Source organism: Arvicola amphibius, chromosome 5 (genome assembly GCF_903992535.2).
Source record: "Arvicola amphibius chromosome 5, mArvAmp1.2, whole genome shotgun sequence".
NCBI classification, from domain to species: Eukaryota; Metazoa; Chordata; class Mammalia; order Rodentia; family Cricetidae; genus Arvicola; species Arvicola amphibius.
In genome coordinates, this window is record NC_052051.1 from 86,848,009 (window position 1) to 86,860,984 (window position 12,976).

The 12,976-nt window shown below is 46.2% G+C and overlaps 1 protein-coding gene across 1 annotated transcript in view; it reads right to left on the reverse strand.

Moving 5' to 3' along the window:
- Positions 1 to 1,360: 1,360 nt before the first annotated feature.
- The window catches only part of Gata6 (GATA binding protein 6), a 32,564-nt gene continuing 20,948 nt past the window's right edge, over positions 1,361 to 12,976 (reverse strand). The window contains exon 7 of the mRNA XM_038331395.2: positions 1,361 to 2,595. Within this exon, the coding sequence (XP_038187323.1) occupies positions 2,428 to 2,595 (168 nt within the window). The 3' untranslated portion in view covers positions 1,361 to 2,427. The remainder of the gene's footprint in view (positions 2,596 to 12,976) is intronic.

Consider the following 12,976-nt stretch of genomic DNA (forward strand, 5'->3'; position numbering starts at 1 on the left):
AAAGCTGTTTTTCCTAGTTCTGCAGACCCAGTGGCTGCCAAACTTTTCCATTTTCCGGTCTGAATCCATATGGATGTGTAAATTTTCTGTGAAGGGCCCTAGACCTTCAGAGGTTCATGGTGAGGACCAGTGGCCAGTCTACCAACCCATAAGATCCATTCTTCCGGGACGCCAAAGACCAATGCCCTGGGTGGGGAGGAAGGGCAGTTTAACAATGGTCCAGTTCCAGCAGCTTCCCTGTTTGGGGAACCACAAGCAGGGCGAGAGGCCCACTACTCCCTCAGAGATTCTAGCAGTGGGCCAGTAAAACACAAATGCAGGGGGAAAGAGCTCATTCCAAAGCTGTGAGATGCCCAGATCTTAAGAGAGATGGCCATTAATAACAGAAATGGAAGGATTTCTGGTAATAGTTTCTTTAGTTGCTATAGTTTAGCCATTTTTGCAATATTACTTTAAGAAAATAAAAGCCAAACCAATTAAAAATCTCTTCTAAATTAATGACATCAGCCCTGTGACCACTGAGAAGATTCAGCTCACGTGTGACGCTGTGCTTTAGGGGCCAGCAACCAGATCCATTTATTCTGAGTCCCTGTGAAAGTGTCTTCCAAAAGCTTGTGCTGCTGGACCATTCTGTTGTGTGACCCACAGTGTCTAGTGCCTTCTTATACCTGATTAAAATCACCCAGGGCTCACAGAGTTGCGTGCTCACGGGTCAGCCACTGAACAACCCTGCACAATCCATCCAGAAGCCTCAAACAGATAAGAGTTGGAGGTACCAAACTGTGACTGCCAGACGGTTTGAAAGATGTGAGTTGGGTCTGGTGTCACAGGTCTGTAACCTCAGCCTCTTGGTGGCAGGAGGATTGCAAGTTCAACAACCCCCACACACACTGCTTCCGGGGCAACGTGCTGTGACATGCTGTGAGATCCCATGGCACTTTGCAGATGTGGGGATAAGAAATGTCCTGACCTGGAGCCCCAGAGTGCATTCATTCTCAAGGAAGGCCTGGGCTGGCTAGGAATCTCTCCTAAGGACCCAGTTTTTAAGCAGTGGTCCTAAACAGGAGGTTCACAATCTCAGGCAAGGCCATCTGCCGACCTAAACAGAAGTGCTAACTCACTATTGTGGGCCAACGTGCACAACGGCTCCCAGAGGACAATTCTTTGAAATAAAGGCCTCAACTGGCAGTTCCCAAACAACACATGCTCTTCGTTTTATGTGACAGGTCACAGACACACAGCAGCAGCAAAACTAAGAGGAAAGGAAGGAACTCACTGAGCAGAACACAAAACAATACCCTTTTTATTTCTTAAAACTCTGGTGAAATAGGTTTCCATATGACATCCCATTAAAAAAAAAAAAAAAACAATAATGTAAACTAACCTGTGGGTTAGTCACACGGTACAGACTTCAAGAGTGCTTATAGATGCATAGAATATTTACAAATGCTATTCTTTAGGTAGTAAAGGTTTGTTGCAATCTCCAGCACTTTTTCCTCGGTAAAAGAAAGGGGACTGTGTTGGTGTTCTTGTATAAAAATCCGTAAATGGAGAAAAGACAATTTTCCTGAGAGAAGATTTGTTCTTGAAACCTTTTTTTGGTTGGTATTTTTTTTAAACAATTGGAAATACAGAAATGGGCTGTTGGTGTAAGAAGCATGTCTAAGTTAACTTTTTTTAAATTATTTTAAGTACCATTAAGTTAAAATGTTTACATTCATTATAAAAATGCTGTTAAATCTTAAGCAAATGATTTAACACTGATTGCTGCAACGCAAATTGCACTTAAAAATTATTGTGTACATGGAAGAAAAATATCTTGTTTGCTACCCTGTTTACAAATTCCAAGTGACCTCAGATCAGCCACGTGACACTGAACGCTGAGAAATGTCAGTCAGCATCTGTCCGTTATAATTCGGTCTTACGTGATCCCAGGACGGCACTCAGTCTCCAGGATGTACCAAATGGCTTCAATGCTCCTCTCCACGAATGCTTGTGAAACGTGCATGCCCATGAGCTATGAAGAAATTCTGGGATAACCAAGGTTGATCACAAGAAGCATGTGATTTGGGGCAATACGCATATAACATTTTTTTTTAATCTCTCAATCTTCCTTAGCAGACAAAGCCCCAGTCATTGTTGCAGTTTCTGCCACAGGTGTGGGGCAGACCCAGAGGCGGGCTGGCTGGAGGTGACCCAGGCTGATGGGAGCAGGCCCAGTGCCTGCTGTGCTGGCCCCTCCTGCAGGAGCCATCTCTTCTTACTTCAGCAAGCTTCTTGGGAAATATATCTCTTTCAAAACAAAGGCACAGAAATCATGCATCGAAGGAATGTTAATGTCTGCATTTTGCTGCCATCTGGACTGCTGCACAAATTCAGACAAGTGGCGTGAGGTTCTCAGAACCCCCTCGTCTCGTCAGCACCAGCTCAGGCCAGAGCCAGAGCACACCAAGAATCCTGCCGTACAGAGGGTGTGACTTCAGCGGGAGAGGACAGGCTGACGCCTATGTAGAGACCATCTTGACCTGCATACTTGAGGTCGCTGTTCTCAGAACTGGTGCCTTCTCCCACTGCAGACATCACCGAGGCACCTGCCTGATAGAAGAACAGGGGAGGAGAGGCAGTTAATTAAGCATCGCTCCTTAGCTGGCCCAATCCTCCTGCCTCAGCATCTGAAAACAAATGACATGGTTGGCCAACTAAGGCCAGAGTTGCCCCGGAGACCAACTCAGGAGGACTAAAGCCAGGTTTGTTCTTCCCTGCCCAAAGCAAGGGCATCCACTGTGCTGAGCGCTGCCGGGGGTGCCAGTGACCTGTTTTGACAACATAGACGATCCATGCTGTTACCCACAGTGACCACCTGGCAAGATGCAGGTGACAGGGGAAGAGAGCCTGAAGGATTCCAATTTGTCAAAGCCACCAACGAAAACAAGCCACACTGGAGAGCTAAGCCACCTTGTGGATCTAGGTCAAATGCCGCCAGGGCATCGACATTCACATCACAAAATGCTGTGGCATCAAACCCAGATAACTGGAATCCACTTAGTCTCTATAGTCTCGAGGGACCAGTCACCTCTGACAGAGTTTCTCAGAACTCCAGCCACACCACGAACTCTCTAGATACACCTTTTCTCTCCCCAAATCTCAGGCACCCTAAGCAATTCCAAGCTCAGGGCTCTATCTATCCCTGTTTGAAACAGGTTATGATTCCTTAAAACTTTTCAAATATTTTTGGAAATAGCACCCCTTGAATTCCTCAAGCAGCCACACTGACGTTCTGACCACTTCACGGGGACCTGTGCCACGTGCAGCTGTGTTGGGTGGGCGTGTGCAGAGCTGTGTGGCCTGGACACAGGGCGGTCAAGAGAAATCCTTTCCACCAGCAGGATCCACACTGTTCTCCAGCCCACGTATGCCAGCCTGGAGCTAGTCCAGTCATGTGACCTGCCCCTCCACACCCAGACTTTCCAGCAGGACAGACCAAACCCAGCTGTCCACATCTCCATCTTCCTCTTTCCCAAAAACTTAATAATACGCAGCAAGAAGTTGGTCTGGTTGTCCAGAGTGTATTCCTAGCTATTCAGGAAACTGAGGCAGGAGGACTGAGATATCAAGACCTGAAGCCAGGCACAGCAGTGGATGCCTGTAACCCCAGCACCCACAAGACGGAAGGAGGGAGATTACTGTGAGTCTGAGGCAAGCCAGGGTTGCATGACCTAGGTCAGCCCAGACTATAAAATAAGACCCAGAGGAAAGGGAGGAGGGGGAGACACAAAGATGCAGTTACTTCAAGGCTAATCTTGACAACTTAGCAATATCCAAAATCAAATGTAAATGTGAACAAGAAAAGGATGGGAGGGAGGGAGAAGACATTTTGTAACGTGGACATAGATGCTCTGGAAGCCTTTAATATAGATACGGGGGCGGGGGGTGAGAAGCAAACTACAAAGTTGTTGAGATGTCAAATTCTTTGTTTTATTTTTATTTTGTGCTGTTTGTTTTGTTGTTGCTTGTGTAGCCCTGGCTGTCCTTTGTGGACCAGGCTGACCTCCAACTCACAGAGATCTGTCTGCCTCTGCCTCCCAAGTGTTGGGATTAAAGGCATATGCCACCATGCCCAGATTGAAATACCCAGAATGTAATACAGATTCTTGTGAAATTGTTGAAATAACTGCAATAATGCTGTCAAACAACTGAATGTTGCAGATAGCATAACACTTGTCAGCCTGAGAAGTAACTTCAGATCGTAATTCCAGAAACTCCGCTACAAGCAAATCCAGGGCAGATCCACATTTAAGTCCCTGAATGATACAAAACTGAGAAGAACCAATAAGAGAATCTATTGTGCCAGAAAGGTGTTCCACAATGGTGGTAGATAACAGAGAAAGATGTCTGTCACACCCAGCTTTGCTCCAGTCCACTTATTCCAAAACCAGAAAATCTGCAGATTTCTTTTCGTGTTTGGGTCTTGTGCAGCGAGTGTTATTTCTGAGAAATACAGAGTGTGCATGAGTTGCTGGGACAGAGCTCAGTGCATGATGGCACTCCACAAAGAGCATCATTAACAAGGCCCCTGTTGGAGCTGGGGCTGGGGCTAGGAACATCCAGGAGTCAGGACGTCAGACAAGCCAGCAAGCAGCTCACCTGCCTGTCCTAGCTGACAGCTTAAAACACATGGTAGGACGAGAGTCTGAAAAGGAGCCAGAGGTCAAAGGCTTCTGGGTTAGGACCTACGTTAGCCTGCCTGGTCAAAGTTCTGGGTGGGACAGCTAGAGGGTGCAGTCACCTCCCGCCATCTCCTCTGTATACTGTTCCCCTGGCACAGACATGGCTCAGGAGGTCATGTCTGTAATCACAAGGTGCCTTGCTATGTGAGCATTTCTCAAGCTGTGCTCTTTATATGCAGCATTTATTTATTGATGTGTGTATTGCACATGTATGCAAATGCATGTGCTCACCACAGTATCCGTATAGAGGTCAGAGAGCAGTTTACAGGAGTCAGTCTCCTCTACCACCCTGGGCTTCTCCTCACTCAGCCGTATTGCCCACCCACTGCTGTTAGTAGTGAGACAAGGATCTTCCAAAGAGCGGGGTCTGCACCAGATCAGAAGCCTGCTGAAAAGGGAGATGTGGCTGGAGGGCAAACAAGAAAGACTGATATCAAATGCCCTGTGCCTGTTTCCATCTATAAAATAGATATATGGGGTTAGAGAGATGGTTCAGTGGTTGAGAACACCAGCTGCCCTTCCAGAGGACCCAGGGTTCAAGTCCCAGCACCCACATGGCAGATCACAACTATCTGCAACTCCAGTTCCAAGGGACTCGACACCCTCACACAGACAACACATGCGGGCAAAACACCAACACGAGAGAGAGAGAGAGAGAGAGAGAGAGAGAGAGAGAGAGAGAGAGAGAGAGAGAGAGAGAGAAGATAGTGCAGGCCGATCTCAGGCAGATCTCAGAGTTCGAGGTTCGAGGCCAGCCTGATCTACAGAGTGACTGTCAGGCCAGCCAGAACTAACATTGCTTTTGTTCCCAGACAATGATTGCTCTACTAAAGGGTAGAATTGAAGAGACAATAAACAGGGGAGAGCATTGTAACAATAGCTTAATAACAGAACTTTCTGTGTGTGTAGCCTTTACTCTGGTTGGGTACCTACTATAGAGACTTTATATACAGTTTTGTAAACCAGTAACAACAATGTCAACACAGGTGCATTTAGATATTCATTTTATTTTATGTCATTTTGTTTTTTCCAGACAGGGTTTCTCTATGGAGCCCTGACTGTCGTGGAACTCACTTTGTAGACCAGGCTGGCCTCGACAAAGAGTGGGAGTAAAAGTCAAGGGTCAGGCTATGCATTTGTCTGCTTGCCTGCCTGTCTGTCTGTCTGCCTCTCTGTCTGTCTGTCTGTCTGAGAAAGGGTCTTACTGCACAGTCGTGGCTGACCTGTAATTCACTGTTCAGATCAGGCTGATCTCAGATTTACAGAGATCATCCATCTGCCCATCTGCCCTGTATCTGCCTCTAAAATGCTATGCATTTTAATTTTAGTGACAGCTCTTCACAAAGAGAAATACAAGACACTCAACAGTGACTTAAAAGGACTCTTTGCTCCTGACATTTTTTAAAATAAGTTGTGTTTTAAAAGAAACTCTTTTGAGCTGGGCACAGCTCTTAGGAGGCCGAGGCTGAAGGAGTACTGCAGGTTGGAGACCAGCTAAGGTTGCCTTGTGGAGTCCAGACAGCCTGAGTTACAGATGAGATCCTTTCTCAGAGGAGGAGGGAGGGAGGGAGGGAGGGAGGAGAGAGGTTATTAAAGCACACCAGAACCCAAAAGTCAAGTGTGTTGCCTCTAAGCCCGGCAGAGGAAGGCTCAGGCTCTCCCATGCACTAAAATCCACACATGCAACATGCAAACGCACATGCACACACACCACACACTGAATGCACCCCAGCTCCAAGGAAACAGTCTTTAGTGTTGTTCTCAGATCCGAACAATGATTCCAAGTTTCTGAGTAGTAACTATCTTCTATGTGGATATTAGGTTTAGAGACAAGACCACAGTGCTAGAAAGGACCAAACCCCCAAATGCAGGATGTATGCACCTGAGAAACATCAGCCCTGTGGGAACCAAACAACAGCTTGGTCTCTTGGAAAACACAAGAGAACTTTGTGCCCAATTCTTCATAACTTTTTAATATGAGTGTGTATGAGTGTGTGTATGTGAGAGAGAGAAAGATGAGGAGAGAGAGATTAGGGGTGCATATATATCACTCCATGCATGTGTGAGGACAATTTCAATTTGTTTTCTCTTTCTCCTTACAACTTTATATGCTTTCTAGGAGTAGAACTCAGGACACCAGGCTTATACTACAAGTATCTGTAGCCTCTAAGCCATCGTGCCAGCCCTAAAAACATAACATTTAAACATGAAATACAACACAAGAAGTCTAGGCGTGCTCCAGCGCTATATTCTCGGGTAATGCTGGCAGCCTGGACTTTCTCTGTCAGTGGGAAACGACATCTTTATGGCACTACGAAAGGCTAGTAAACATGCCGGTCCCTTGTCTGTGGCCCACGATGCTACATTCTGGTTTTGACAAAAGGCAATCAACATTGGTGTTCAAGGCAACTGAGAAGTTTATGCCCTGCTGAACTCTGAAATTTCACTTCCAAAAGTGTATTACAAATAAATAATTCAAAAGAAAGCACAGGTGGTATAAAGGAAGGCTTTCATTACTGGGGTACTCAAAATAAATGCAGTCCTGGGAATATTCTAATATGGAATGGTCTGGAAAAGCTGGGTCATCTGCTCCATGAACTATTATGCAATTATTAAAAATAATAAGATCATGTAGCAAGCTGGAAAAAATCCTGCCATGCGATGGTGAGTCAGAAACAGCAGGACATGGTTTCTATGTCCCCCTGCGCATACTAAGCCTGTGTGACAAGGAAACCGGGATGGAGCGGGGCACAGCTGAGTGGACTGGGCCAGGTACATCCCCAAAACCATCTCCATGCCTGGAAGAAACACATGCTCCACTCCAGTCCTGGCGCACCTGCGCCCTGGTTAGAGTATCCCCACAGCTGGCATTTAATTGAAGAAAGAGTCACTAACTCTCCTGCAGAAACCTAGTTCTTCACTGTTTTTCATCTTAAATCCTTTCCCCTCAGAAGTCTTATTCTCCTCAGAAGTCTGAGGAGAAAAAAATCAGAAAGCATTAATGTTAACTTTGGAACCAGTGTGTACACACATAGTCACCAGGTATGGGACATGCCAGGGATCGCCACATTCTGGAAATGGAGGCAGAAGGATAGAGACTGTGAGACCAGCATGGACTGTATAGTAAGACCCAGCCTCTCTCTCTGTCATAGGCATAGTATCCCACACCTATAATTGCTGTACTCAAGAAGCTGAGGAAAATATCAGCCTGGGTCTCAAGAAATGAGGAAAAGGAGAGCTAGGTACAGCGGTGAACCTCTGCAATCCCAGCAATCCGGAGGTGAAGGCAAGAGCACAGGGGCTTGAGGCCATCCTCCTCAACTGCATACTGGATTGGAGGCTAATCTGGGTTATAAGACACTGTCTCACACACACAAAAAAAAATTCAATAACACAACAACAATAATTATCTTGTAAGAATTTTTGTGGTAACATATACCTTTAGTCCCAGCCCAAGAGACAGAGGCCCCTGAGTTAGAGAGGCGCCAGCCTGGTTTAGTCCATTGTTACAGGCCATTGAGACCCAACATCATAACAAACGAACCAAAGAATTTCCATGAGTTAACATTTTCCCATATCTAATTAAGCCCTTTGAAGGACTTTATCAATGGTGGGTCTCCCGGTATAGCAGGAGGCTCTTTCTGGATCCAAAACAAATGTTCCTGAGGGGAAGCAGAGAAGAGCTCTTAGGGATGCCCAGAGCCTAACCATCCTTTCTCCCTTCCGCAGCAGACAGCAGCTCAAACCAGGCAGAAGTTGTGTGTCCGTGTCCCTCCCCCCCCCCCCACGTCTCTCCCAGATCAAAGTGCAATGAGGGTGGGGTGGAAATCTGTTCTGTGTTTCCATTCACAGCTTATCTTCCCTCCACCCTCCCACAGAGAACTGAAAATGGAGGCACTTCCTGCTGAAAGAACGTGCTATCAGCGCCAGATTCAGCCAGGCTTAGCACAGCGTGCAGGCCAGGGTGTGCGGGAGACAGCAGCTCCGCCAGGCCCGAAAATGCCCCTGGGAAGAAGCGCTAGGGATACGGGAGTACGGAAATGTCCCTGTGCTGTGAGACAGGGGCAGCTCACCTCGCCCGGTTGCTTCCTTTGAAAATGAACTCTGCCTCAGGACACCACTGTTAGTAAAGACTTCAGATGGGACGCACTCAGGCTGTCAAGTGCTCAAGGCACTAATGCCCGCCCCTCCTGCTGCTGCCTTGCCTCTTCCACTGACAGAGAACTGGGGAAAGCCTCCACGGGAACACACCAGAGAAAAGAGACTGCTGAGCAAACCCGATGACCTACGTTCATTTGATAAACTCATGGAAAAAGAAGAAGAAAAAAGCTCCTGAAAGCTGTCCTCTCCAGGGGTGGAGGAGGAGAGGTTGGGAGAGTTTGCCAAGCATGCAAGAAACCCGGAGTTCAGGCCCTCTACGGCATAACCTAGATGGGCATGGTGGTGCTGCCTGTAATCCTAGCACCTGGAAGAGGAAAGGCCAGAGGGATGAGGAGTTCTCAGCTGCATCCCAAGTGGCTAGCACCAGTGGACCACAAGATCCCTGTGTCAGACCAGCAGCACAGAGGGCTCAGCTGGAGAGCCACCACTCTCTGCTGTGCCTAAGCAAGTTGTAGGGCCTGTGGGCATGCTCAGAATGAGTCTCTGATGGGGATCACTCTAACTTCAAGACCCTGATCTGCCTCCCTGTGCAGCTGAGTAAGTGTGGCCCCCGTGTGAGCAGAATACAGTCTCTCCCCACCCCCCACAAAGCTGTGGACTCCAACTCCCTTCTGCAAATCAAAAACCCAAAAACTAACGTGTTCATCCCAGGGAAATGAAATCCTTGCTTGGAAACCTTCGCCTCCACTTGAAAGCAAGGATGATTTTGTTTCAGATGGAGGAAAAAACGGGACAAAACTCAGAAGTGACTCAATAAGTTCCCAAGGTGCCGTGTGAAAGGTACAGGAACACACACCCCATGAGGATAGTTCTGGAATTCTCCAGAACAGCCGAGCATCTCCCCTCCCAGCAGCTAGTCACCTTAGCTGCTGCCCTGACTCAGCGCTGCAAATTCCATCCTGGAATTTCACTGCTTGCCCTGGGGTCCAGGTTTTACCATCCTTGCTGTAGCCCACAACCCTTTTCTGGAGAGGAAACAATCCTGTAGCCACAATCCATCCAGGGCAAAGGAGCACATGTTCTCTTGTGTGCCCGAGTTCCCACTCTAAATGGGGTCACAAAGTGGGGAGGGAGCCGTGTGGGGCTGCACTGATAGGCAAGTGGACGCTGCCTCTGTCCATCCCTTCACTTGAAATCAGTCTGGAAACATTCTCGTGAAATCAGAATGGGTCATTCCATTTCAGTCATCAAGTGAAGCTGTCCAGGACCCTGAGGCAGACACTTTAAACCCTGAGTCATTGTCATCAGGAGCTGGGTGAGGATCCTAAACTCTGGGCTTTAGTGAGGAAACAAAAGCAAGATCAGAAGCTCAGACATGGCCACCGTGCCAGGAGCTAAGGAAACACGCACTGTAAAAAACGCTGTCAAAGAAATAAAAATCTTGAAACTACGGCTACTTCATATAATGCAGGAACCCTCCACATTTTTACATTTCCCTTCTAGAAAGGGAAGATTTATTTCCAGTGTCTTGGGGGTGGGGCTCCATGAAAATGCTCTACTATTAACATGCAAGCGTCTATTAAATGCGTCTATTCTTCTTGGGCTTCAAAGCAATCTGTGGCACTTATGCGACACAGTGCTCTTAAGGACCAGATGGGAGGAACTGCTCTTGCCTTGTAGGAGGACAAGACTATGGTCTCGGGGAACTGCAGCTAGCTCTTGGCTACATGAACCTGCTTCCTCCCAGCAGCTAATTCATGAACCCCAAAATAAATTTCAGGTCATATTCAGGCTTCACTACAAATCAAGCACTAAATTTAATTACAACATTGAACATAAAGTCTTGGTGCTTGATCTAATAAATAAAATACAGCTTGTAACTCTGGTGAAAGCTCTCATAACTATGGTGAAAGCTGGCCATGCTGATGTATCAGACAGGTAGCAGGCCATGGAGCTGACCCTCCAGAACACCAGATACTGTCTTGGAATTCTGTTTATCACATGGTGTGCGTGTGGTGGCAGATTTCTGCCACGGCTCTCAGGAGGTGGAGTTCCTGGCCAGCCTCAGCTACACAGCAAGTCTGAGGCCAGCCTGGGTTATATAAGATTCTGTTACAAACAGACTCACAAATTGAGTACTGGGCAATCCTAAAGTCAGATATGATGGTGGCTGAATTCCAAATCTCTAAGCCTGACAACACCTTTCTGTAGGGTGCCTGGAAAGTGTTGGTATTGCAGAGAAAACCGGAACCCTGAGCACCAGCAGGGCGGCCAGACTGAATCTAATCCAGCCCCATCACAGGTAACCCTAAACACGAGCAAGGCCACTAGACTGTGTCTAATTTAGACCCATTAAGTCTTCATTTTGCTGGTAACCCTTTTGGCAGACACCCATGAAATACATAATAAATTACTTCGATTCCAGTAAAGGAATTCATTTTCTTCAAAGACTCATTTAGCAATAACATCTCAGACCACCCTAAGTCAGATTTCTTGTGTTTAGCCTTATTTTCCCGTAACATTATTTCATGTTTTCTGCCAATTTTGTTTATTTTTATAGAGGCAGGGATTTTAAAAAAGGTAAAGAATCTTTAATTTGGATTAAAATCTTTCATTTTAATCATCAATCATCAAATTAAAGTTTAAAGAGTCTTTAATTTGAAAAGTCAAATAACAACTGCCTGTACTTGCGCTCTACCTAAGCCTGGTTTAGAGCTGAGTAACAAGGTTATTAAGTGAGCCTCAGCTGGTGGTAACTTGGGTGGGTACACTCACTACAGGCTCTGTAAATGCCAGCATTAGACCTGTTTTCTAATGTACATTCAAGGCCATGGATAAGGACATAGTGGATGTTCTTATTGCTGCGTGTGTGTGTGTGTGTGTGTGTGTGTGTGTAGTGCACACACACACACATACACATACACATGTGCGCTAAGTTTAGAAAATGAAAGTACAAAAGTCTGATTATTGAACATTCTCTGCTAGGGTGACTTTCTGTGAATGCCTGTGTGTTTGGATAGGATTATACGTTACTAGAAAGGCTCAGGGCAAAGAGAGAGTGAGGGTGCCTGGTACTTAGGGAATGTGAAGATAAAATGCTAACAAAATATTTATGCTCATGGTTTGCAGCATGTGGCAAGTGAGATATTAATAACTGAGTTGATTGGCCAGCTCCCTGGAAGAGGAAAGGGCCTGACGCAGGAGATAGGAGACGTTGGTTCCAGTCCCTGCTTCAGCACCAGCTTGGTCGGTGACCTCATGGAGTCAGCATCCCGCTTTATAAATGAGGCAACGACAGTACCCAAGCCCAGGGCTCATGACCTGTGAGAGGTTAACAGTTTTTTGACTCTTTTTTCATTCTTTACACAAGAGTGTTTGGGAGTATAAACGCTGAAACTAAAAATGGGCACTTGTCTACTGGAAAATGTCTGATTAATGACTTCATAAAATTGAGGAGGTCTGGCTCAGGGCTCAGTGGGAAAAGACACTTGCTACCAACCCTGAGGAGCTGACTTTAATCTATGGCTTCTGCACGGTGGGTGCAAAGACTCTCACAAATTGTCCTGGACCTCCATATACATACAAGCCGTGGCCACAGGCACATGCTCATGCACATTGCCGTAAGAATCTAAAACAGTAATTATTATTAAGGGCAATCTGCTGTTTGATAACATTAATTCTACTTTTACAAATAACAAAATAATTTCTTATATCTCCCTGTAATACTCTACTATAATTGCTTTTATTTTCTATGTATAGTGTTGGATCAAATTTAGATTAAGAGGATGTGTTCATTGGTAGAGTCCTTGCTTAACGTTCACGTGGTCTTGGGTTCAATCCTGAGTACAGAACAAAAGCAACAAAGGTTCTGGATGCATGCGTGCAGTGGCAGCACTGGAGAGGGAGAGCCAACTCAAACAAGAGCGCTTGCTGCTATGTCATGAGAACCAGAGTTATAATTCCAGAACCACATTAGACTGCTCCCTAACACCTGTAACTCCAGGACCAGGACCTCTATAGAGGTGGCACATGCACACCTATGTACACATACAAGGAGACATCTGTACATGTAATACATCGTAGACCACACATGCACACCTATATATACACATAAGCAGACATCTGCACACATTATAACATTGTAGACC